Source organism: Pipistrellus kuhlii, unplaced genomic scaffold (assembly GCF_014108245.1).
Source record: "Pipistrellus kuhlii isolate mPipKuh1 unplaced genomic scaffold, mPipKuh1.p scaffold_m20_p_87, whole genome shotgun sequence".
Lineage (NCBI taxonomy): Eukaryota > Metazoa > Chordata > Mammalia > Chiroptera > Vespertilionidae > Pipistrellus > Pipistrellus kuhlii.
The window spans coordinates 424,773-448,474 of record NW_023425592.1 but is presented as its reverse complement, the minus strand read 5'-3'; the positions used below and the strand labels follow the sequence as shown (position 1 = coordinate 448,474).

The 23,702-nt window shown below is 56.5% G+C and overlaps 2 protein-coding genes and 1 non-coding gene across 4 annotated transcripts in view; 2 read left to right on the top strand and 1 right to left on the bottom strand.

Annotated features, from left to right (window-relative positions):
- The window catches only part of RTEL1 (regulator of telomere elongation helicase 1), a 36,583-nt gene extending 23,846 nt beyond the window's left edge, over window positions 1-12,737 (bottom strand). The window contains exons 1-7 of one of the 2 annotated variants that reach the window (XM_045577280.1): window positions 12,086-12,737; window positions 11,007-11,202; window positions 10,588-10,681; window positions 9,951-10,032; window positions 9,693-9,753; window positions 6,234-6,309; window positions 5,536-5,620 (exon numbers count right to left, since the gene is read on the bottom strand). In XM_045577280.1, coding sequence (XP_045433236.1) covers window positions 5,536-5,620; window positions 6,234-6,309; window positions 9,693-9,753; window positions 9,951-10,032; window positions 10,588-10,681; window positions 11,007-11,202; window positions 12,086-12,187 — 696 coding nt within the window. In that variant the 5' untranslated portion in view covers window positions 12,188-12,737. The remainder of the gene's footprint in view (window positions 1-5,535; window positions 5,621-6,233; window positions 6,310-9,692; window positions 9,754-9,950; window positions 10,033-10,587; window positions 10,682-11,006; window positions 11,203-12,085) is intronic. The other variant, XM_045577279.1, reaches the window with a different exon arrangement.
- Window positions 12,738-15,308: 2,571 nt separating this feature from the next.
- On the top strand, window positions 15,309-23,652 carry STMN3 (stathmin 3). The gene is made up of 5 exons (XM_036425924.2): window positions 15,309-15,460; window positions 21,337-21,432; window positions 21,658-21,833; window positions 23,070-23,261; window positions 23,521-23,652. The coding sequence occupies exons 1-5, from the start codon at window positions 15,442-15,444 to the stop codon at window positions 23,578-23,580; spliced, it is 543 nt and encodes a 180-aa protein (XP_036281817.1). The 5' UTR covers window positions 15,309-15,441; the 3' UTR covers window positions 23,581-23,652.
- Window positions 17,865-18,011, top strand: LOC118712339. Its single transcript, XR_004986013.1, has one exon. It is a non-coding gene; the product is annotated as a small nucleolar RNA SNORA24 (small nucleolar RNA).
- Window positions 23,653-23,702: the final 50 nt, after the last annotated feature.

The following is a 23,702-nucleotide window of genomic DNA, read 5'->3' as shown; positions in this document are numbered from 1 at the left end:
GCAGCACGGGAGGGAAGTCACCGCAGAGGGGTCTGGCATCCGTACTTCTTCTATCTTAATTCTCATAAAGTGCCCGTTTTAAGTGTGCCATCAAGAGGTGACATCCCCGTCGTACAACCCCCTCTTCCTGTGAGCAGGGACCGGGACCATGAGGCCAGGAAGGGGCTGCTGTGTGGCGTGTTCTCCTGAGCCCACGCCTGCGGCTGCATGGAGCGCAGGTCCCCTCTTCTGTCGCAGCTGTTCTTGGGACACCAGCTGTTAAGGACAGGCTGTCTGGCTGTGGTGAATGTCCAACTTGCCGACACCAGTTTCTGGTTTTTGAAGTTCAGCCATTTTGGTGGGAATGCAGGGCCACCCGCCTATGGTCTTCATGTGCAGCTCCTGAACATTTTCTTTTTTTAAATAATTCTTTATTGTCGACTATCTCCAGCCCACCACAGCCCCTGGCCTCCAGCACCCTATTGTCTGTGCCCATGGGCATGCATATGTGCACACAGATCTTTGATCACTTCCCACCCACCCACCCTCCCCGCCTTCCGAGATTCCCCCTCTGCTCCCTGCTTCCATGGCTCTGATCCGCTCCGTTCATCAGTTTGTTTTGTTACTTAGATTCCGCATAAGGGAGATCACGTGACACTTGTCTTTCTCTGACTGACTTATGTCACTCAGCGTGACACTCTCCAGTCCCTCCATGCTGTCTCACAGGGTAAGAGATTATTTTTATGGCAGCGTAGAATTCCATGGTGTAATGTGCCACAGCTTTCTATCCACTCACTTACTGATGGGCAGGTGGCTGTTTCCAGATCTTAACTACTGTACATTGTGCGGCTATGAACATAGGGGCGCATACGTACTTTCTGATTGATGCTTCAGGTTTCTTAGGATATATTCCTAGTCGTGTGATCATTGGATCAAATGGCAGTTCCATATTTAATTTTTTTTTAGGAAAATCCACACTGTTCTCCACAGTGGCTGCACAAGCCTGCATTCCCACCAGCAGTGCATGAGGGTTCCTTTTTCTCTGCATCCTCGCCAGCACTTGTCATTTGTTGATGGTGGCCATTCTGACAGGTGTGAGATGGTACCTCACTGGCATTTTAATTTGCATCTCTCTGATGATCAGTGACTGAGTATTTTTTCACATGCCTCTTGGCCATCTGAATGTCCACTTTGGAGAAGGATCTATTTAGGTCCCTTGCCTATTTTTTAATTGGGTTGTCTTCATTTTATTAAATTGTATGAGTTCCTTATATATTTTTAATATTAGCCCTTTATCAGATGTACTAGTGGCCTGGTGCATGAAATTCATGCACTGGGGGTGGGGGGTGTCCCTCTGCATGGCCTGCACCCTCTCTAATCTGGGACATCCCTCTCAAAATCTGGGACCATTGGCTCCTAACCACTCACCTCCCTGCCAGCCCGACTGCCCCTTTCTGAACTTCCCCCTTTCTGAACTGATTACCCCAACTGCCCCCCACTGCCAGCCTGCTCGCCCCAACTGCCCCCTTCCCCACCAGCCTGCTCGCCCCCAACAGTCCCACCCCTCCACCCCCCACCGGCTTGCTTGCTCCCAAGTGCCCCCCCCTGCCGGCCTGCGCACCCCCAACTGCCCACGGGTACCCTTGCAGGTTGCAGGTGCTGATTAGGGGAGGAGGGCATGGTTGTTTCCTGGGACTGCAGGTACTGAGCTTTGCAGAGGGTTCGGCAGGCCTTGGAGGGGTGGGCACTGGCCACAGCCCTGTAGCAGTGGTTGTCCCTGGAGGTGCTGGCAGGGGGTGGCAGGGGGAACTGGGGGGGCGGTGAGGCCGAGGGGGAGAAACGGTCAGATCTCCCCGCTTGGCGCCATTCTCTAAATGTGGCCATTCTAAGTGCTCAGGGTGGGGCTCCGACCTCCTGAAGTGGGGTGGGGGCCAGGCAGGCTAGGAGGTCGGGTTTAGCCACAGCCCCCAGCGAGGTTCAGTGTGACATGCTGTGGGGAGGAGGTGGGGAGGAGGTGGGGGCGGCTCGGGCCTGGAGTTGTAGGGAGGAGAGGCGTGCCTGGCCCCAGCAGAGGGCCCCGCAGCGGTGGGCCATGGGGCAGCAGGAGGTTAGTGCTGGGGGTGAAGTCCCTGCCTTCGTCCCCACCCAACGGGTCCTGTCTGTTGACTGGTCACTGGTCATCACTGGGACAGTGTTAGGACCAATTAGCAAAGTCCCTCTTTATTATATAGGTTATTGTCAAATACGTTCTCCCATACAATGGGCTCCCTTTTCGTTTTGTTTTTTGTTTGTTTGTTTGTTTTAATATATTTTATCGATTTTTCACAGAGAGGAAGAGAGAGGGATAGAGAGTTAGAAACATCGATGAGAGAGAATCATCGATCAGCTGCCTCTTGCACACTCTCCACCAGGGATGTGCCCGCAACCAAGGTACATGCCCTTGACTGGAATCGAACCTGGGACCTTTCAGTCCGCAGGCCGACGCTCTATCCACTGAGCCAAATCAGTCCTGGCTCCCTTTTCGTTTTGTTGCTGGTTTCTTTTGCTATGCAGAAGCTTTTTATTTTTTATTCTTTTTTAATGTATTTTTATTGATTTCAGAGAGGAAGGGAGAGGGAGAGAGACAGAAACATCAGTTGTGAGAATCATGGATCGGCTGCCTCCTGCACACCCCCACTGAGGATGGAACCTGCAACCCGGGCATGTGCCCAAGACTGGAATCGAACCCGGGACTCTTCAGTCCGCAGGCTGACGCTCTATCCACTGAGCCAAACCAGGTAGGGCAAAGCCTTTTATTTTAATGTGGTCTCATTTGTTTATGTTCTCCTTAGTTTCCTTTGCCCTGGGAGATGTGTTGGTAAAGAAATTGCTACAACATATGTCTGCTATTTTGCTGCCTATGGAGTCTTGTAGGATGTTATGGTTTCCTGTTTTACACTTAAGTCCATTTTGAGTTTGTTTTTATGTATGGTGATCTGGTTTCATTTTTTTCATGTATCTGACCAATTTTCCCAACACCATTTATTGAAGAGACTGTCTTGACTCCATTGTATACTCTTGCCTCCTTTGTCAAATATCAATTGAACATAATGGCTTGGGTTGATTTCTGGGTTCTCTATTCTATTCCATTGGTCTATATGTCTGTTCTGGTGCCAGTCCCAGGCTGTTTTGAGAACAGTGGTTTTGTAATACAGCTTGATATATGGTACTGTGATCTACCTAGGTCTTTTGATTGGAGCATTTAATCCATTTACATTTAAGGATTATGGATAGGTACTTATTTATTGCCATTTAAGTTCTGTATGGCTAGGTTTCTCTATTTCTTCTCATTACAACAGTCCCTTTAGCATTTCTTGTAATGCTGGCTTGGTGATGATGAACTCCTTTAGCCTTTTTTTTTTTTTTTTTCTAGGAAGCTCATTATTTGACTGTCTATTTTGCTGGATACAGTAATCTTGTTCTCAGATCCTTGCTGCCCAGTACATTGAGTACTTCATGCCATTCCCTTCTGGCCTGTAGAGTTTCTGATGAGAAATCAGGTGTCAGTCTTGTGGGAACTCCTTTGTAGGTAACAGTTTGCTTTTCTCTTGCTGCCTTTAAGATTCTCTTTGACTTTAATTTTTGGCATTTTAATTATGATGTGTCTGGGCGTGGGCTTCTTTGGGTTCTTGCTTGGGGTTTTCTGTGCCTCCTAAACTTGTGTGACTTTTTCCTTTACCGAGTTAGGGAAGTTTTCTGCCATTATTTCTTCAATATGTTCTCTATCTCTTTCTCATCTCCGCCTCTTCTGGCACACCTGCTATTCTAATATTTTTACATTTCATATTGCCTCACAGCTCCCTTAAGCTATCCTCTTATTGTTTTTCTTTTTGGTTCTCTGATTTAAGTGATATTTTCAACTGTCTTCTAATTCACTGATTCGATCTCAGCTTCCCCTAATCTGCGTATATTCCTTACAATGTGTTCTTTATTTGTGTTATGTCATTCTTTATCTCAGACTGTTCTTTTTTCAGTTACTATTATTTCTTTCATGCTGTTGAGCATCTTTACTATGACTGTTCTGAACTGTTTCAGATAAATTTCTCATCTCTGCTTCATTTATCTCTTCTTCAGTGACAAGGGCTGCACATATTTTGGGCACCACCCTTTGAAAGACAAATGTACCAGGAGTACCTTTTCCCTTTCTGTGACTTGCCTTTGAACTTTCTTAATTTTCCTAACTCTTTCAAACACTCAAGGCTTTAAATTGTGATGAAGTCGCATTTATCAGGATTTTCCTTCATGGGTGCTGCCCTGGTAGTCTGAATGGAGAAAGCTCTCGCCCACTGCTGTGACCCCAGGTCCTCCCGGAGGCTCAGCTTCATGCGACAGGAAGTAGGGAAGTCCTGGGGAAGACCCACTCTTTTCCAAACAGACATCCAGCTACTCCAGTACCGTTTGGGGGAGAAACAAACAACCTTCCCTTTCCTTTCCCACAGAGATACCTGGCCAGTCTCTGTGGGTCTGTCCTGGACTCGATGTGCACGTGTCTGCAGTGAGGCCAGGCGTCAGGAGCGGGAGCTCCACCTGCTCTGAGATCAGTACATTTCCAGGAGGTCAGCTGAGATAGCATTGTCTTTGGGTACCCAGACGCAGTCTCCAGGTTAAAAGCAAGACTTTGGAGAATCAGCCCTAACCAGTTTGGCTCAGTGGATAGAGCATCCACCTGCAGACTCAGGGTCCCAGGTTCGATTCCGGTGAAGGGCATGTACCTTGGATGTGGGCACATCCCCAGTAGGGAGTGTGCAGGAGGCAGCTGATAGATGTTTCTTTCTCATCGATGTTTCTAACTCTCTATCCCTCTCCCTTTCTCCCTGTAAAAAAAAAATCAATAAAAAAAAAAGGCTTGGGAGAATCACACGAGCACTCAGCAAACACTGCTCTCTGTGCCAGAGTCCAGCCTCACTGGGCTTCTGCTCCCCTCCTGCACCTGCTCCAGCCTCCCGCTCCAGAAGTGGTTCAGGGGCTACTGTTCCTGAGGTCATGCCTCAGGCTCACCCCATGGCCCTCGGGCACTACCAACTCCTGTGCAGACTCTGCTGGAAGTCAGAGCCCACATGCTGGCTTTCCTGATGCTGCCTCCCAGCACCGAGACCTGTGCCTGGCACAGGGCGTTGTCAGCATGAACCCAGTCGATGCCAAAGCATGGGGCACATCCATGGGGTGCTTCCATGACATGGAGCATAAGCCGCTGGACCTGATGCCCCTACATTAAAACAGGAGGGCATAGCAACCCAAAGGCCAAACACCACGACACTCCAGTCCGGGACTAAAGCTGACTGCCAGGCGAGGGCAGGGACAGTCCAGCTGCAGCCCTGCGGACTCCTTGCTACCCAGCCAGCTGCTCAGAGCTGGTCACCAGTGGACCCTCACCAGTGAGGGACATCGGGTCCTCCCACACATCTGCTGGTCTGAGCGAGTCTCTAACCCCAGAAGCTGAGCCAGCAGAAGCCAGACGGCCCCAAACAAGCCCGGAGACCCCGGGGGGAGAATCGGTCTACATGGCTGAGGCCTTACCTTGGCATCCAGCAGGTAGTTGTAGGGCATGAAGATGATGTCAGCCTGCTGCTTCAGGTTCCGGGACAGGTAGTACGGGCACAGCCTGGGCACAGGGGAAGGACGTGAGTCTGAGGGCTGGGGGTTCAGGACATGCGTCAGCCACCCTGGGCATGGGTGGCTGGGCTGGATGCTACATCCTCTGATGGCCGCATGGGTAGCGGGAAGGGGAACATGTGTTCAGCTCTGGGAATGGATCACCTATTTAAAACTTACAAAAACAAAAAAAACTCAGCCTTGTTCTGGGTAGATTGGTGAGGGAAGCAGAAACAAACTGTCCTGTTTCATCACAGCATGGAGCCCTGACGCTCAGAAGTTCCAGCGACCGTCCGAGAGGTGGCGGGTCAGAGTCCAGTGGAGGGCTGAGCCCAAGGCAGGAGGGTCAGCACCACGCCCGCTGGTCCCCGAAAACCAGACCACAGGAGCACAGCGGGCAGGCCCACTCCCCAGCGGTCACTACTGAGCAGGCTGAGTGCAGGGAAGGAGGGCACTTCCGTTTCTCTCTCTATTCCTCAGAACCGGTCACGTTTTTATACTGAACTGTTAGTTCCATGATTAAAAGATGGAAACCAAAAAGGAAAGAAGCGTGTGAGTCCGCACGTGGCGGGAGGTCCCAGCCTGGAAGGCTATGCAGATGCGACCTCAAGGGAGGGACTTACTTGTGCCTGTTCCCACTCTTGACCAGGTCCTCGATGTCCAGGATGGGGGTGGCCAGGTCATGCTCCAGGCTCTTCTCTGGGGACACAGACAGAAACAAGCACACACCCTTTGGTCCTCTGAGTCCCAGACACCAGGATGGAACAGCTCCCACGAAGTGGGCAGAACTGGGGTGCCCAGCCACCTAGAGTCTCACTGGAGAGAATCCTTGACCGACGGGCAGGGCTCCCAAGGAGGGTTCTGAACCGGAAGTGACCCCGAGGGAGCCCTGCTCCGCACGCGGAATGGGGCTATCAGCCAAGGCTAAGCACCAAGAGGAGGGAGCACGGGCACGCCGGCCACTGCCACCCAGAGGCTCTGAGGACAGAGCTATCTCCGACGAGCCCTGCAGGTGTCTGACCTGGAATTAGGCTGCGGGCTGGCAGCAAGTCCCTCTCCTCCACCAGTGAGGAAAGCCGGCACAGCCGGGAGCAGAGCGCGGGGTCACTGCCTGCCAGGAACAGTGCGGGGAGCGTGCATCCGAGGCAGAGCCCACCGAGGCCCAACAGTCCCGGCCCTTCCTCTGGGGACAATGCTGGGCACCCTCCCTCTGACTGCAAGGTCCCAGTGGAAAGGGCTTCAGGAAGGGGCACAGGAATCTGCTGGGAGCTGCTCGGACCCAGCGAGGCCAGGCCGTGGCTGGCAGGACCAGGGGTCTCTGGCTGACACTCTAAGCCTTGGGACAGCCGTGTGTGGAAACCAACCCTGGCTCCCGGCCCTGCAGTGGCAGGCACCAGCCCAGCCCCAAAGTGCGGAGGCCAGAACACACCGGGCCTTCATCAGTGCCACACCCCAAAGTGCTCAGGGACAGCAGGCGAACGGGAGGAGGAAGAGCCATCCACGCCTCAGCAACTGACCAGCAATCCACAGTGCTGCTTGGCAGGCCAGCCACCAGCTCCACGACCTGATGAGGGGGCAGCAAGGAGGCACCAGGCTGACTGGTGAGGAGATGCTCCATGTGCCCCGCACCCAATGCGGGCTGGGCAGGTTCCAGCTCTGCATCTCTCTCCCAAGGCTGGGTAGCTGCTGGGACACCCTCTCATCCCATGGGCAAGGCCGGAGACGCCGAGCACAGCAAGGATGCTCACGTTTATGGTGAGCAGACCCAACGGCACAGACAGAAGAGCCAGGCAGAGCAGGTGAGCTGGGGACCAGGGAGGAGGCATGAGGCCGAGCCAGCAGGCCAGCTGGGGCTGCTCCCTTGCTGGCCGCGCAGGACCTGGGGCAGTGGGATGGCGCCGTAGCCCGTGGGCCAGCACACACCTGCTCCAGCACTGCCTCTCTGTGGGCAGAAAGCTCCCCTCAGCTGCCCCCGCCCCTGACCTCCTCCCCTCAGGGACCCTCCAAAGAGATGAGGGGCGGCTGGCGAGGGACCCAGCAGGTGAAGGCGAGGCCAGCAGAGAGGGTGAGCTGACCCACAGCAGCCGGGAATGGTGGCTAGAGTGTCCCACCCAGTGCTGTTCCAGGCTCTGGCACATGGCACCTGCACCCCAATTCCTCTGCCAGGGATGATGTGGACAGGGAGGCAGCCAGGGGGGGCAACTCCATCGACCCTCGCGGGTACAGAGCCAGGGTCCACGCGAGGCTGGCCTGGGGTGGAGGGCTGCGAGCAGAGATGCACACAGCAAAGGGGAAAGAACACCTCCCACGCAACCATGCCCACAGGCCCACGCAGACGCAGGCCAGAGGCAGGCTGCACTCCGGCTGGGCCCCACCCTTCACGCTGTCCCGAGTGTCCTCAGTGCCACCAGACCCAAACCAGCAAACAAAATCGGATGAGCGAGTTCCAGGAGCTTGGGTCTGCATTTCAAGCCAAGCTCTACAGGAGATGCCTGAGGAGGGCCTGAGCCATGCCCACATCAGGCACACACTCTACCCATCTCTCCGAGAAGCAGGGACACCTCCTGGGGGAGTGGGGGCCCCGGCGCAGGCCTCTGGGCCAGTGGTCGGCAAACTGTTAGTCAACAGAGCCAAATACCAACAGAACAATGACTGACATTTCTTTTGAGAGCCAAACTTTTTAATCTTAAACTTCTCCTAACGCCACTTTTTCAAAATAGACTCACCCAGGCCATGGTATTTTGTGCAAGAGCCACACTCAAGGGACCAAAGAGCCGCATGTGGCTTGCGAGCTGCAGTTTGCCGACCACAGCTCTGGGCAATGCTGTCCTGACCCTCTTCCGGCAAGGCCCAGACTGGGCACTCTGAACCCAGACAGACGGCGGCCCACCAATGCTGAGGCGTGCTCAGAGCCAACGGCACCTTTGGGTCAGGGTCTGAGTTGTAACTCTGAGGCAGGAAACAGAGGGAACCTCGAAACCCCCTCTCCCCCCGCCGTAGATGGGAAATTGGAGGCTGCTCTGAGGCCATCCTGCCCCGCCTCCAGAGGAAGCCCCTGACGTCAGGAGGGGCAGCCTCAGTGGAGAAACAGAGAAACTGGAGGTGGGAGTCCTGGTGCCAACCCCTGCATGTGGCCCAGCGAAGCCAGCACAGGAGACTGGCCTTCCTTCCCAGGCCGGGCACTACAGTCACACGCCAGCCGCACAGGCAGGCTACTGCCACCAGCCCTAGGCTCACTGCTGGCGCTCATCTCTGCATGAAGCTAATCGCCTCACGCATGCGCTGGAGGAGCTGCTGGGACTCCAAGAGCGCCACGCACACGCTGTGACGCGTTGCAGGGAAAGGACACTGCAAAATCCCCAAAGGGGCCGAAACCGGTTTGGCTCAGTGGATAGAGCGTCGGCCTGCGGACTGAAAAGTCCCGGGTTCGATTCCGGTCAAGGGTATGTACCTTGGTTGCGGGCACATCCCCAGTAGGGGGTGTGCAAGAGGCAGCTGATCGATGTTTCTCTCTCATCGATGTTTCTAGCTCTCTATCCCTCTCTCTCCCTCTCTGGAAAAAAAATAAATAAATAAAATCAAGAAAATATATTTAAAAAAAAAAAACAAGACAAAACAAAACAAAACCCAAAGGGAGAAGTGCGTGGAGGAGTCCGGGAGACTAGGCACAAGTTTCCAGAACCCTCCCCACCAACTCCCCCAGAACGAGCCGTCACACACTGTGGAATGCTGCCCCGGAAACCCACTAGACACCAGTGCCTAGGCTTTCTCCCAGGGCCACCCGCTCCAGACGCCCAGACAGAAGTGGTGCTCAGCAAAACCCACATTGTTTGCCAACAGTTTACACTCAGGGAGCCCCTCCTTCAGGGGTGGTGGGGACGGGGTACCAGCCTCGCCAGCATGTCTTTCTGAGATGGCAGCCTCAGGCCCACATGTGGTGCATCTGCGTGCAATCCAGCAGGAGTCCCCAGCCAGGAGAAAATGCCGGCGCCTGCCTCACCACGCTGAGTCCCGAGGGGCAAGAGCCGTCAGGCCTCAGTGCTGTCCTCCCAGCATCCTCAGGAGCGGCCCGGCCCTCGTACCTTCTATGTTGTTGTAGAAGTGACAGGAGCGACTCGCCACCTTCTTGCGGCACAGGTGGATCTGGGAGGGAAAGGACGGGTGGTACCGGCTTCCGTGACGGCCGAGAAAGGCAGAGCACGGGCTGCCAATGAGTCCACTGCTGATGGGGGGAGCCCTGCTGCAGCACCTCTATCCCCCACCCTGGGGCCCAATGGGGTCCGAGAGCAGCAGCACCACCCAGCGCCACCAGAGGACAAGCGGGTGGCCCAGGAGCCCACCTGCATGTGGTTACTCTCCTGCTTCTTCACCTCGGGGTGGATGCACAGCTGCTCCCGGGAGCCCAGCACACACACCCTGGGCCTGGGAAGAGAGAGTCGTGGGACCCAAGAACAAGAGGGCAGTAGCCCACGGTGCCGCCCAACAGCCTGAGCTGTGTGGGCACACACGGGGAGCACCAGGAAACGTGGCTCATGTAGGCAGCCAGAGGGAGTGGCCATGGCCAGAGTATCCCAGGCTTGAGAGGGGCTTCGTCCAAGGGCCCGGGGTGAGCAAGAAGCCAGAGCCCAGGCTAGGATTGCAGCGGGGAGGAGACTCGACAGCACCCATGTGCTCGCTCACAGGGAGGCAAGTGGGGCAACAAGACTCCTGCAGCTCTGCCGCTGGACCTGGGTAGAACCCCGCTCCCAGGGGCCACAGCGATGGCCAACCACAGCTACCACCACAGCGCCTGCAAGGAGCTCAGGGTGCGGACCAAGGTCATCACGCAGTCGAAGCTGCTTTCTCACAAGCAGGGGGCACTGGCGACCACCCAAGCATGCCCAAGGCTCGGGGGGAGGAGGGGAAACAACACTGTTGACCACCGTGTGGAGGCCATTGCCCCCCAATTCTGAGGCAGGTGAACGCTGCCTGACCCACCGGTAGGATGTGTTGCGAAGCTCGCCGATGACCTGTGTGAGCTGTGAGTGGGTCCTGGAGGCATAAATGATCTTTGGGATGTCCGCGTAGCAAGCTGCCCAGGCACAAGAAGCAGAACAGGGCATGGCCCCATGAGACAGTGTTCTCACGTGCTGTCAACCCAGGAGCACTCAGCCAGCTCAGTGCTTCAGCCAGCTAAACGCCAGCTGCCCAGTGTCGTGCCAGGAATGGGTTAGCGGGCGTGTGCGATGTCATACAGTGTAAGGCTGACCCTAGGTGTGCAGGCAGGATGGCGAGAAGTGACGTGGCAGCTACAACACTGCCTGCTCACTGCACTCGAGGGCCTCGCCTGCCCACTCGTCCCTTCCCCCCTTCCTTCTGTCCCTGCATTCCTGCGGGAGGCCAGGCCAGGGGCTGACCTGTGGCGTCTTCCTCTGAAGCAGCATTCCCCCAGGAAGACAAGGGTCGACTGAGGAAGAGATCCCCTTGGGTCCTCTCAGCAATCTTGCGGGCAGAGATGGCGTCGCGGAGGTGCTCCCGCCAGGCCAGTGTGCTGCAGAGCAGGCACAGGGTCTTCCCTGTGCCCGTGGGGCTCTCCAAGACGCCGTTCACTTTCTGAATGGGAAAGCGGGGTGAGGGAGGCAGGCCACACTCCCCACCTGAGACAGGCCTGCGGCTCTGCTCAGACAGAGTCACCACCAGGTAGCAAAAGTCCCGAGGAACATGGGACTGTGGATAACCCCATAGGACTACTTCCACTCTCAGACCAACTGGGGTTCAAGCTGGCCCTGGTTAGCGAACAATACGCAGAGCCTTCTCCAGCCTCATATAAATAGCAAGGTGATTAATTAGGTGCCACGTCTCAAAATAGGAGCTTGTTCTGCGAGTCTGGGTCCAAGCTTTCACATTGGATGGAACCTGGGGGCCTAAATAGCTCTCAGATGGGAGCTGGAGCAGGAAACCTGGGAGACAGAAAGGCAGAGCTGTGCCAGGTTCCTCAAGAGTCTGTGTGCTCAAGAGCAGCCCGGAGCACAGGTCAGGCAGCCCTCGGGGCTGGGGCTCGAGCAGGAAAGAGGAAACCCAACAGAATGCCACCTGCCTCCTCCTCCCTTTTGCACACCACCCCCCCAGGTTTAAAAACCTTCCACAATGAGGACTGTCCCTCTATGTGGGAACAGACCCTCTGGATTCTCAAATAAATGGCTGTCTGTTCATTTGGCCTCAGCTCAAACATCGCCTTCTCAGGACGCTTCCTCAGAAGCCTATTACCTTTCGTCTTTCCTTCACAGCACTCATCACCGTCTAGAATGACCTTTTCTTATTCGTTGTTTATCGTCTCTCATCCCACCTAGACCATCGGCCCTACTTATTGAATCCCATGTCCAGAAGGACGCCTGTCACCCAGTAGGAGTGGGCCACAGGGAATAGGCCGTGGAGGATGTCGGTTCTTTGCTGAAGCTCTGCCCACACTGACCCATCCCCCAGGTACAAACTTTACCTTCTGCAGACACTCCAGAACTTTGGTCATGTACTCCTCCTGGCATTTGTATGGCTGGAAAGGGAAATCCACGGTCACCCCACTCAGGATTATCTTGGGCATAGTGGCCTCTTCTCAGGAGGACTCTGAGGCTGGCTGACATGCAGGCTGTGTGGATCTGTGAGACAAAACCCACTCTGAACACCTCAGGGTCGCAGGCTCCAGGTAAGGGATGCCAGCCCGTGGCACTGGGACATGACACAGTCTTCCAGGGAACTCCTATGGCACAGAGATGGGGTCAAGACTGTTGGTAGCCAGCTTTTCTGGAGGCCAGGCCACTTCAGTCATCTCAGGCAGCCCCTCCCAGGGCCAAGGCCCTAAGGCACGCCTGTGACATCCTATCACGAGGAGCTGGAAGGTGAAGAACCTAGCATCAGCCCTGCCTTGTCCTTCTGCCTCACACAACTCACAGACTAAAGGAGCAGAAGTAGGGCACGGGTTCACACACTCCACCTACGATAACACTTCCTTCCACCAGAGTTTGAGAGGCCAGATTCTAGCAGCGTCCCATTCCAACCTGGGCCGGTCTGAAGCTCCCGCCCCTGTATCTCTCAACCCTCTGCTCCCCTGGCCCGGAGCTACGCCTCATCTCTCTGGTGGGCAACTACGCATGCGTAACGAAAGTGCTTGTGTGCCGGCTCTAATCTGGGAGACGAATTCGTGTGGTCCCCAGCAAGTCACTCAACTTCTCTAGGCCTCATTTTCGCCTGGATGCCCGCCCTTGCTGCAGGGCCCGGCCACAAACGATCCACAGCCAAGGGGCCGGTTCCCCAAGACCAGCGTCCAAAGCCCAAGCGCGCAGGAAAACTACCAATCCCAGAATGCAGCGCGTCCAAATAGCTTAGCGTGGGCCTGGGGGCAGCGCGGAGCCTGCCGGGAGCTGTAGTCTCGGAAGCCGCCACCCGGCTAAAAGTACTAGTTCTAAGATCTCCGCGACCCTTGGCCCACTAGTCTCTGCGGAAGCCTTACACGACCAAAGGTCCCAAGAATTCACCCCAGTCCGTCCGAGGCACCACCAGCGCGTGCTCCGCCGTCTGCCAGTTCGGACTTCGCGCGCTGAGGTGCGTAGTGATCACTTCTGCTTCTACTTCCGGTCCGTTGCGTTGCGCTCCCAGCGGAAACCGTTCTCCAACTGAAAGTTCCGCACTGCCTGTGCGCTTGGTTTCAGGCCCCACCTGACTTTCTTTGACCCTGAACGGGCACTCCATTTCCCGCGGTAAGAAACCTGGGGTCCCGCCCGTGCCCTCCCTCGATGTCATCTGCACAATGGACTCCATTCCACTATCCTTCCCTGGAAACCAGCACTCTTTAAGGCTGGTGTCTAAACCAATCACTCTCCTTAAATCCGCAAATGGTTGCCCCTTGCCATGACCTGGCTCCTGGGAGCCTCACCAGCTCCTCCTTTACTGTTCCCTGGGGTTAGCCACTTTTCCTGTCACTGTCCCCCATTGGTTAGGGTGGGATCCCTCTGAATCCCCAGCATCTGGCACCAGCTGGCAGTCAACGGAAGGTCCCAGGGGTCAGCACAGCTTTGTGGGGTCAGAAATGCTGGCAACCCCAGCAGGTTCCAAAGACATCAGGCAGTGATGGCCCATGGGCCACTGACAACACTGACTTCAGAGCTCCTCGTGGTCTCATTAATGTCCAGACGTTTTCTGCCAATGGCACATTTATGTCACGTGTGTCCATGCTGATATGTGAGATCATGCTTGGGGAGTCTGGGATACATGCTGGCATCCACCTCTACCACCTGTTGTGGTGAGGGAACTGTGGAGTGTCTACCTTGGTCTCTGAACAGGGAGTTTGGAGAAGATGAGGAGCTCTGGCCACACATTTGCTTAATGCTTACCAGCCACAGGCTTCAGAACTATCCAGGCAGGCACTGGTATATTTGTGCTAATGACCTTTAGGATAAATTCTTCTGCTGTGCACACTTCACAGGTGAGGGAAGAAAGCACAGGTGGTTAGTACATTGTCTGAAACCAGCAGCTAGCAAGTCTCAGAGAGGAAAGGGAAACAGACTGACCAGAGCAAGCCCTACTCAGAGGCACAGGGATCTTGATCAGCCAATAAACTTGAATTGATTGTCTGCTCTGGCAAGCTTTGTGAGACTCCCACAGTGGACCCAATGCCATGTGGACCAGAGGACAGGTGTTACCCAGTCATACATTTGCTCCTTGCTCCGTGTACATATCAAGGTGTTTGTATACACACCTGTTGGGCCTCCTCCTGGCTGACTCTGATCCTTAGGTTTATCCCTGACTATCACCTTTCTGAGCCTACCTTATCTCTCTGCAAGTTCCCGAAGTTTCCCAGAGTTTTATTCCTGGCCCTGGGACTTAATTGCTTGTGGAGTAAGCACTACTCTCAGCCTCAGTGACTCTGTCCCTGAAATGGGAATAACAGTTCATCTGACTTTCTAGTCCCAAAGTGAGGTGAGGTGGTCATTGCAGAAAAGGGCCCACCATCTCTGCAAGGACCTCCCTTGTGGGAATCAACTAAAGCCCCTAGCCTGGGGGAAGGGGGATCAACCATCCACTCACCAACTGTGCACATTGTCCTCCACCACCTGGGAACTGGAGTCATTGCCTCTTCCTACCCCTGAGACTCTGACCGGAGGGTTCAGAAACTCACCTTGCCACACAGCAGTGGCCGTCAGAGTCCTGCGTATCTTGCTTTGAAGCTCTTGTCTCAGGCCCTTGGTTACCGCCCCCACTTACCCTCTTCTCTGCCTCAGACCCTGCCAACCTCTGGGATGCCTCTCTCAGCCTCCACCCACGTCCATGGCACGCTTTCCCCTCAGCACAAGCCTGGGCACACAAAAGGTGCCAGCAGCCTCCATGAAGAGCTCTCTGACCCCACCCTCACATAGAGCGGTCCCCTCCTGCTGGGCTTGCCCTGAGGAATGAGGGCTGTCTTCTCCATCCCCCCCCCAAGCCTGCACAAAGCCAACTGGGACCAGTGTGTCCCTGCGGCCAGGCGAGCCTTGGAGGATGGGCCTCTGTTTGCAGCACTCTGCCCGCACCTCAGACTGGCTCCTCCCTCCCTCCCTCCCTCCCTCCTCCACTCACCCCTCTTTCTCTGAGCCTGCAGCCCCTGCCGCAGCCAGGCTCCAGTTCTCTCTCTCTCTCTCTCTCTCTCTCTCTCTCTCTCTCTCTCTCTCTCTCTCTCTCTCTCTCCCCCCCTTCTTTTCTTCTTCTCCTCCCCCCTCGCCGCGCCGCCTCCCTCCCTCCTCCCTCCCCTCCGCTCTGCAGCATTCGCCCGCTGCAGCTCCAGCCGCCCGCGCCTCCCGTCTCCGCAGCGCCGCCGCCAGCACCATGGCCAGCACCATGTCCGGTAGGCGGCTTGCCCGGGGCTTGCGGGGACTGCGGCGGTCTCAGCAGAGGCCATTGTCTCGCTTCCTGTTGCTGAGGCCAGTGGTGGACTCTGTTTTCTCATCTCGGACCCACGCACCACAAGGACGCAGGGCGCGGCCCGGCCGAATCCGCAGGAATCGGGATTCAGGGTCCCGGGTTGAGGCGACCCCGTGCCCCAAGGGATTGCTACGCGGGTGTGGCGGGTGTGGCCGGAGGACCGTCCTGGGCGAGGGAGTCAGGGTCCTGCCTGGCGCGGCCGATCCGGCTGCCCGGGAGGTGGGCGCGAGCCCGTGCCCCTAGTGGGCGCGTTTGTGGGCGCGGACAAGGCCCCCGAGGGACCCGGCGCCCCAGGCCCTGGTGACCTGCGCCTTCGCTGAAGGGGGTGGGAGGGGGAACCTTTGTAAAAGGCCGGGTCCGGGACGCGGAGGCCCAGCTCTTCCGGCGCCAACGGGGAGCTCCGAGGGGGAGGGGTGAGAGAGGGCTGGAGGGGGGCCCTGGAACCCAGAGGGGCGGCACTCGGACCTCGCATCGCCCCCTCCCCTCGCTGCTGCCTAGTGGGTCCAGCCTCTGCGCACGTGCCGCGGGGGAGGGAGCCACCGCCCTGGGCGCGGCGGGGGAGGGGCGCCCGCCTCCAGAGCGGAGCTCGGGCGGAGGGCGGCCCGGCGGGTGGGAGCGTCCAGGGCCCCAAGAGTGAGGAAGCGGGGCTCGCTCTTCCAGGCGGTCTGCTCCGACCCGCTGCCCCAGGACCAGCTTCCTCTTTGCACTCTGCGACGGGCGGCCCCGTTTCCCACTCTCACCGGGACCCGCACTCCCTCCACCCTTCCCTCCCCCCCGGGCCGCCGGGGGTCCCCGCTCCGCTCCCCTGCCGGTCCTCTCCAGAGCTCCGCCCGCCGGGCCCGCGACCTCAGCCCCAGGTAACCCGCGGGAGAGTGTGTGTCCCTGAGCACACCCCCACGCCTCTGGGGTCGGGTCCCTCTAGCTTCCTCCACACCTGCCTCTCGCTGACTCTCACAGAGACGGACCAGCTTTGGGCAGAAAGGGTCCCTCCTCCAGCCGGCTGGGTGGCCAGCGTGCTGCCCTGAGCGCCTGGTCCTTGCTCCTCCCTGAGCCCGCGGGGCGGGGCGTGGGGGAGGACAATGGGCAGCCTCCTGTGGGGAGCAGTCTCAGCGTTATCTCTCGTTCACCCTCCTTAGTGGTGAACATGCTGCTCAATAGGACTCCCGGCCCCATCCACCCAACAGGTACAGACTGAAAAACCACCTTCCATGGCTGTCAGCTGTGCACAGGCACCTCTGACCCCAGAGCCCCCTGTCCACAGCCCTTTCTCTTTCCAGATGCTGGGGCACCACTAACCCTTACTTGGTCCCAAATTTTTCTGGCCCCTGGCTGCCACCCTCGATAGAGTGTGGCTACAGGTGTGCAAAGCTGTGCTCATCCCAGGGCCTCCAGCCTTCAGCACCGGAGAGCATGGCAGCCTGGCCTAGAGGGGGCTGCACGAGGCCGCCGTAAATGTGGCCAAAATCTAGCTGTGGCTTCTCTGAGAGACATCGCTGACCACTGGTGCTCTGTCTGGTCTTCGTGACCAGGGCGGAGTGTCACCTGCAGTGCCTCGCAGCTGCCACAAGGCTGATGGGGGAGGGGAGCAGCTCTCACCGCTGGCGCAGAAGCCTGCTCTCTGTGCGCCTGATGCAACCCCATCAGGCCTGAGGCCCCGCCTTCTACTGAGCTCCCTTGGGCCTCTGCTCCCATCCAGTGGTGATAATGTCACCCCCCTAGGCTTGTTCTGAGGGTCGAATGAGAAATTTCAGGACAGGTGCTTGTCTGCTGCCTGGCAAGAGGAGAATGCCCTCCATGTCAAGTAGTATGACTGGTGGCGACATTGCCCATTTCCTGCCCAGAGAAAGGTGATTGCACCAACAGGGTCCCCCATATTGGGCTCCTGGCACTGTTGGAGACAACTCTGATGGTTAGAGAGGGGCAGCTTGGTGGCAAAAGTTCCACCTGTTGGAGGGCAGTTAGCATCAGCCCCAGAGCCCTTCTAGGGGTGAGTGGGCATCTGTGGGCCACCTGACCTCCCAGATCTCCCATGAAGCTCCCAGCAGGAAAGTGCCATCAGAGGCCTGGGCTTGTGACCAGGCTCTGATCCTGGCATGCTGTGTGACTTTGGGTGGGTCACTTGCCCTCTCTGAGCCTCCTTTTTCCTCTGTGTGAATGAGACTGACAAAGGTGTCTGCCTGGATGGCTGATCTTGAGGGTCACTTGGGAGAAATAGGTGGATTTGCCCCCTCCATTGCACTGGTTTTGTTGTACCATGTGACTATATGCTGATCTGCTGCCTTCTAACTCTTGCTCATCTGGGATCTAGCCATCAAAGCCCAATATACATTTTTGTATATTTAACATTTGATATGAAGAGGAAGGAGGAGATGAAGTCAATCAGGTTCCTGGCCATGGAAGAGCGTTTTCTTGTTTATTGGCAAAGCTGTCATCACTTAATTGGTATCAGATTCTGACTTGCACAAGTAACATTCTTCACTTTTAAAACCCTGGAGGGTGCTGGGTTATTGTGCAAAGATCTGTTTCTCAAATGTTTTCACTAAGTTGAACTAATTGTTTCAATGGTGATGGAAGACAAGGAACATTCCTTTTTATCCCTATTTCAGAGTTAGTCTTAAATGCAAGGAAGTGGAAGGTCAAAACTGGCCATTCTGCTGGCATTATGTAACTCAAAGGAATAATTAGCCAACTAAGTCAGGAGTAACTGAACTACCTGCTAAGGACTCTGCTCTGTGAGTTAAGTACACAGATTGGAATTTTATAAAGCTGTTCTTCCCTTGGGGGGTAGGGGGTAGAAAGAAATCAATCAGGTCATGGCAGAGATTTGTTGTATGACTTCCTGAAGTCAGGGATGTGGAGGGAAGAGAAGGGTGCCTGAGAAGGGGAGACAAGGCCTGGTGCCTCTCGACCTTGAGGGGCTTCTGAGCTGAGTATGTCTGTGGAGGGGTGGCCTGGATGGTCTGGGTCTCTGTCTCTTCTCTCTGCAATGAGACGTGACCTTTAAGCCCCTCCAGCTCTGAAAATACAGGTGTAACCTCCTGTCTTGCATGTGGCTGAGCTGGCCTCGTTCTCCAATTCCCCACCTGCTGACCATCCCCCTCGGTCATGCAGCCAGACCACAGAGCAAGGCTCACTCTCAAGTCCCTTCTCATTTGGCTTCACGAGGATAAGTCTTCTGGGAAGGACTGGGATAAACCAACCTGGGGAATCTCCATGACCATCAGACACTGAGCTCTCTCTCTGTTGGAAGCTGTAGGACACAGCCCCTCACTTCCCAGGTGGACGCTTACCCCTGGGCACAGCTGTGACCTATGAGAGCTCTGACCTGTCTCCAGCCCCCATCCCTCTCCTCTCTCTCTTGACAGCACAGCCCGCATGCCTGCCCATGTTCCCCATCCTGCTCCCTGAATTGCTGCCAGCTTTCCCCCATGCTGAAGTGACAGTGACCCGGAAGGAAGCACCCCCTGGCATTTGTCCATAAACTTGTTCCTCCTCTTAAATGACTTTGCACTCCATTTCCTGGAAAAATTGCAGGCTCAAGGCAGAGAGAAGCCAGAGCAGCTGTGCGGCCCCAGGTTCCTGGCCTGTAACATAATCCCGCTTACAGGTTCTGAAAGGTCAGGATGGGGGACTGTATCTGCTGCCCAGTGGCAGGTGCTGGCAGAGCTAGACAGAGTCCACTCCTTCCTGTTCTCTCCCAGAACCCAGGGTGCCTCCTGATCCAGGCGCCTCTAGAGACCCACCCCATCTTCCCTTCTGAGCACGGGGCTAGCTACTCCCCGGCTTCTCCTGGACTGCTGCTCCTGGTGAGCCAGCTCTGCCTGGTCACATGCACTGTGATGTATCCCTCTGCCTCCTCTTTGAAATGAACTTTTAACAACACCAGTAATATATGAATAGAGAGTCAGACCAGCCCTGACTGGTTTGGCTCAGTGGACAGAGCATCAGCCTGCATCCTGAGGGGCCCCAGGTTTGATTCCTGTCAAGGGCATGTACCTTGGTTTCGGGCACATCCTCAGTGGGGAGCGTGCAGAAGGCAGCTGATGGATGTTTCTCTCTCATCGATGCTTCTAACTCTCTATCCCTCTCCCTTCTGTAAAAAAACAATAAAATAGATTTTTTTTAAAAGAAAGTCAGACAAAATCCCCTGTGAGCCCCCCACTGCTCTCCCGGAACCAATGAGTAAGGTGTGTTTTTGCCCCAACCCTCCAGCCTCCAGGGCTTTCCATGCTGAGGTCCAAGAGTTCTTTGTGGCCCCTTCAAAGCCTCTGGGGCTCTCTCCAGAAGAGTCTAGGCCACAGGGTATTTTAATCAAATAACATCATTCCCTTTGCTGGCTGTGGGAGGACCTGCTCCCAGGAGCTATTCCCTCAGACCAGGGCCTGATTGTTTCTGTCCTGTGCCCTTTTCTACACCAACACTCTTCTCACTTTCCTATTAACTCAGTTTCAAAACATCTTGTGTGAAATTCTTAAAAAATATTCTAAATTTATTTCAGAGAGAAGAGAGAGAGAGATAGAAATGTCAATGATGAGAGAGAATTCTTAATTTTTGCCTCCTGCACATCCTATGCTGGGGATCAAGCCTGCGTGTGCCCTGATCAAGAATTGAACCGTGTCCTCTTGGTTCATAGGTTGATGCTCAACCACTGAGCCACACAGGCCAGGTGTCTTGTGAAATTTGATCAGAAAGTTTCTTGTCCACATTTTTGTGTGCCCCTTGGAAGAGTCCATAGGGGACTATGCATTCGTTTTCCTTCATGGAAGCCAGACTCCTTCTCCCTGGAGTATGTCTCTGGTGTCACGTGGGCCTCTGAGCCTCCTAGCCTTCAGGACCTGCTGGAGTGGTGAAAGGAACACAGGCCACCTGGAATTGTGTGTGAGGAGGTTTGGGAAAGTCACTGGAGTGACCTGGGCCTAGCATCATCTTAGTTGAGTGGGGTGACAGTATTGGGCTTGAGGCCTGGCTTGGCATGGATACACCACAAATAGCTCAGTTATTTCCATTCCAAGAGTCGGCATTTCCCTTCCCAACAGGGCTCAGGCTCAACTCTTTCTGTCTGGGAGGTAATAACTCTTGCTGTGACATTAGCTCTGCAAAGCTAAAGGGTGGGCTGTGGTGCTGAACGGACAGCTCCCTTCCGTTTGGCCCTAGATGGGCAACCAGTGCATCTGGTGAGCCCGGGTTTAATGGAGTGACCACAACACTGTCAGGTAAGTGGGGGAGAGGGGGCAGAGGTAAGGGTGTCTGTGGGCTTCACTCAAGTGTACAAGCTCCACTCAGTGCCAGCCCCGTCCTGAGTGGTTAATGTTGTCTACCCCGGGGGCAAGTTCTGAGAGGAGAAAGTGGTATGGGGGGTGGGTAGAAGGAGTGAGAGTTGGGAAAATATAACAGTGACAAAGAACCAGAGACACAGGAATATAAGGAGATAATGACATAAAGAGATCCAGAAAGACAGAGGGATGAACAGAAACATAGACAGTGAGGGAGTGATCCAAAGAAAGAACAAAAGACAGACACAGCAGTGCAGAGGGAGACTAACAGACCAGGGCTGAGAGACAGGATCAGAGAGAACAATGCAGGTGACCCACAGGGAGGCATGTCCAAGGAAAGACCCCAGGTGGGGAGGGAGAGTAGAAATGTAGAGAGTCAGAAATGTAAGAGCCAGATGACAGAGAGCAAGAGCCAGATGACAGGCTCCCAGAAAGATGCACCAGAGGGAGGAGTCGTGTGTGTGTGTGGGGGGGGAGAAAGGGAGCAGGTGAGGGTGGGGCTGCTCACCTGGACTTTCACCCACAGCCTACAAAGAGAAGATGAAGGAGCTGTCTGTGCTGTCGCTCATCTGCTCCTGCTTCTACTCACAACCACACCCCAACACCATCTACCAGTATGGGGGTGAGTGTGCCCACTCCCCATCCTGTGGCCTTTTGACCCCTGTCTTGGCTGGCTTCTGAAGAGGGGCTTTTGGAGAGAGTGACTGGTTAGGGACTCAGGCCTGCAGGCCCTCCATGAGCAGCCACACCCTCTGGCTCAGGCCTCAAATTGGATATGTGCTGGGAACTGGCCCCTCCACCCACCCCCACTTGGCTGACCTTCCTGAAGTCTGATCTTGCTCTGCAGACATGGAGGTGAAGCAGCTGGACAAGAGGGCCTCTGGCCAGAGCTTTGAGGTCATCCTCAAGTCCCCTTCTGACTTGTCACCGGAGAGCCCTGTGCTCTCCTCCCCCCCCAAGAGGAAGGACACCTCCCTGGAGGAGCTGCAGAAGCGGCTGGAGGCAGCTGAGGAGCGGAGGAAGGTAAGGATCCCACGTCTGGTCTAATGAAGGTAGCCAGGAGGTCTTGCTGGCCTTGGACATGGTCCCCAAGATGCAGGGTGCTCCAAACCGATGCTTGGTGGTTGGCCTGTGGTGGAGAGTCCCGTGGTTTCCTGGACCTCTTCCTGAGAGGTCAGAATGGGATGGGGGAGGAAGGATTCCCAGCAGCAGTCAGCTGGAGGGAGACAGGAACCAGACACTGTTCTGGGGCCTTGGCCATGGCCAGGAGGGTCTGATGGGGGCCCTGGGACATGAGGCTGGAGTGGCATCCTTCTCCTGGACAAGGGAATGAGAAGGAAGGGCCTTCATGTGTTGGGGGCTGCACAAATAAACCTGTTGGGGGTTCAAGGGCCTTCAGGAGAAGTGGGCCCAGGCCCTGCCCTGCCCCTTTACCTCACACCAGCCTCTCTGGCCTCCAGCCAGAAACACGCTGAAGCAGAATTGCTCTCAGGAGTGTGTCCTGGTATCTAAGCTCACAGGACAGGGGCAACGGCCCCACCTCCTTCACAGCAGGTCCCATGACACCTGGGCCCCTGGCTTCCCAGAGATAATCCAGAGCGCCTGGCCTTCTGCGGAGGCTGAGGGCTCTGCTCCTGGGAGCCTCAGGCTCTCACTGGGTGCCACAGGCAGCTGTCCCCCAGCAGGGCCCAACACTGCCACCAGCAGCCCCAGGCTCCTCTCTCTCTCAGCCTCCCCCAGCACCCCTGGGGAGCCGGCCACCACTCCTAGCACCTCAGGAAGCTCAGCACCTGGCCTGTACCAAACTGCTACTCTGCTCAGCGGGCAGAGTTTGAAGAAGAGACAGGAAGGCTCAGTGATAGCCCACAAGTTTAGATTCTCTTTGCTCCTCAGCATTCTCCCAGCGCACCGCCGAGAGCAACGGAGGCTGCCTTGCCTAGGCGCCCTCGGCCTAGCAGGGAAGGGGCAGCTCTGCAGCAGGGAGGGGACAGGAACAGAAAGATGAGGTGCTTTTAGCGCTCAGGTCCTAGGAAGGCAGGCAAACCAGGAAGAAGGCCCCCCCTCCCCCAACCCCCCTCAGGACAGTGTAGGCGTGAGCTCCGTGAAGACGTGTGTCTTGGGCAGCAGGCAGGGTGACGGGCCTGGGCGGGTCAGAAGGCAGTGGGGGACCAGATGGGGGCGCGGGGGGGAACCAGAGGGGGCGCGGGGGGGGCAGGGGCGGAGCCGGGGCCGCGCTCCACGCCCTCCCGCCCCGCCCAGACGCAGGAGGCGCAGGTGCTGAAGCAGCTGGCGGAGCGGCGCGAGCACGAGCGCGAGGTGCTGCACAAGGCGCTGGAGGAGAACAACAACTTCAGCCGCCTGGCCGAGGAGCGGCTCAACTACAAGATGGAGCTCAGCAAGGAGATCCGCGAGGCGCACCTGGCGGCGCTGCGCGAGCGGCTGCGCGAGAAGGTGCGCGGCGGCGGCGGGGCGCGTGCCCAGCGGGGCGCGGGGCGCGGCCTTTGGGGGGGGGGGGGAGGACACACGCATGGGGCCGTCGCCTGGTCCTGCTGACACAGTCGATAACCAGGGAGAAGCCTCTGAAGCCGCGCCTCCGGTGTGAGCCAGGGAGGAGCGTGCCGGGCCAGCCCAGGCTGGGGCGAGGCCCTGCCGCCGCGGAGGGGGGCGGATGCGGGAGCAGGACCCCAGCCCACCCGCCTCGTCCCCGCAGGAGCTGCACGCCGCCGAGGTGCGCAGGAACAAGGAGCAGCGAGAGGAGATGTCGGGCTAAGCGGCTTCGGACACCGCACCTGGATCCTGAGCCGACAAGAACACGTTCGGGTTTTGTTTTTGTTTTGTTCAACTCTGTCTAGATGCAACACTTTGTTCCCGCTCCTCCCCTCCCCTCCCGCA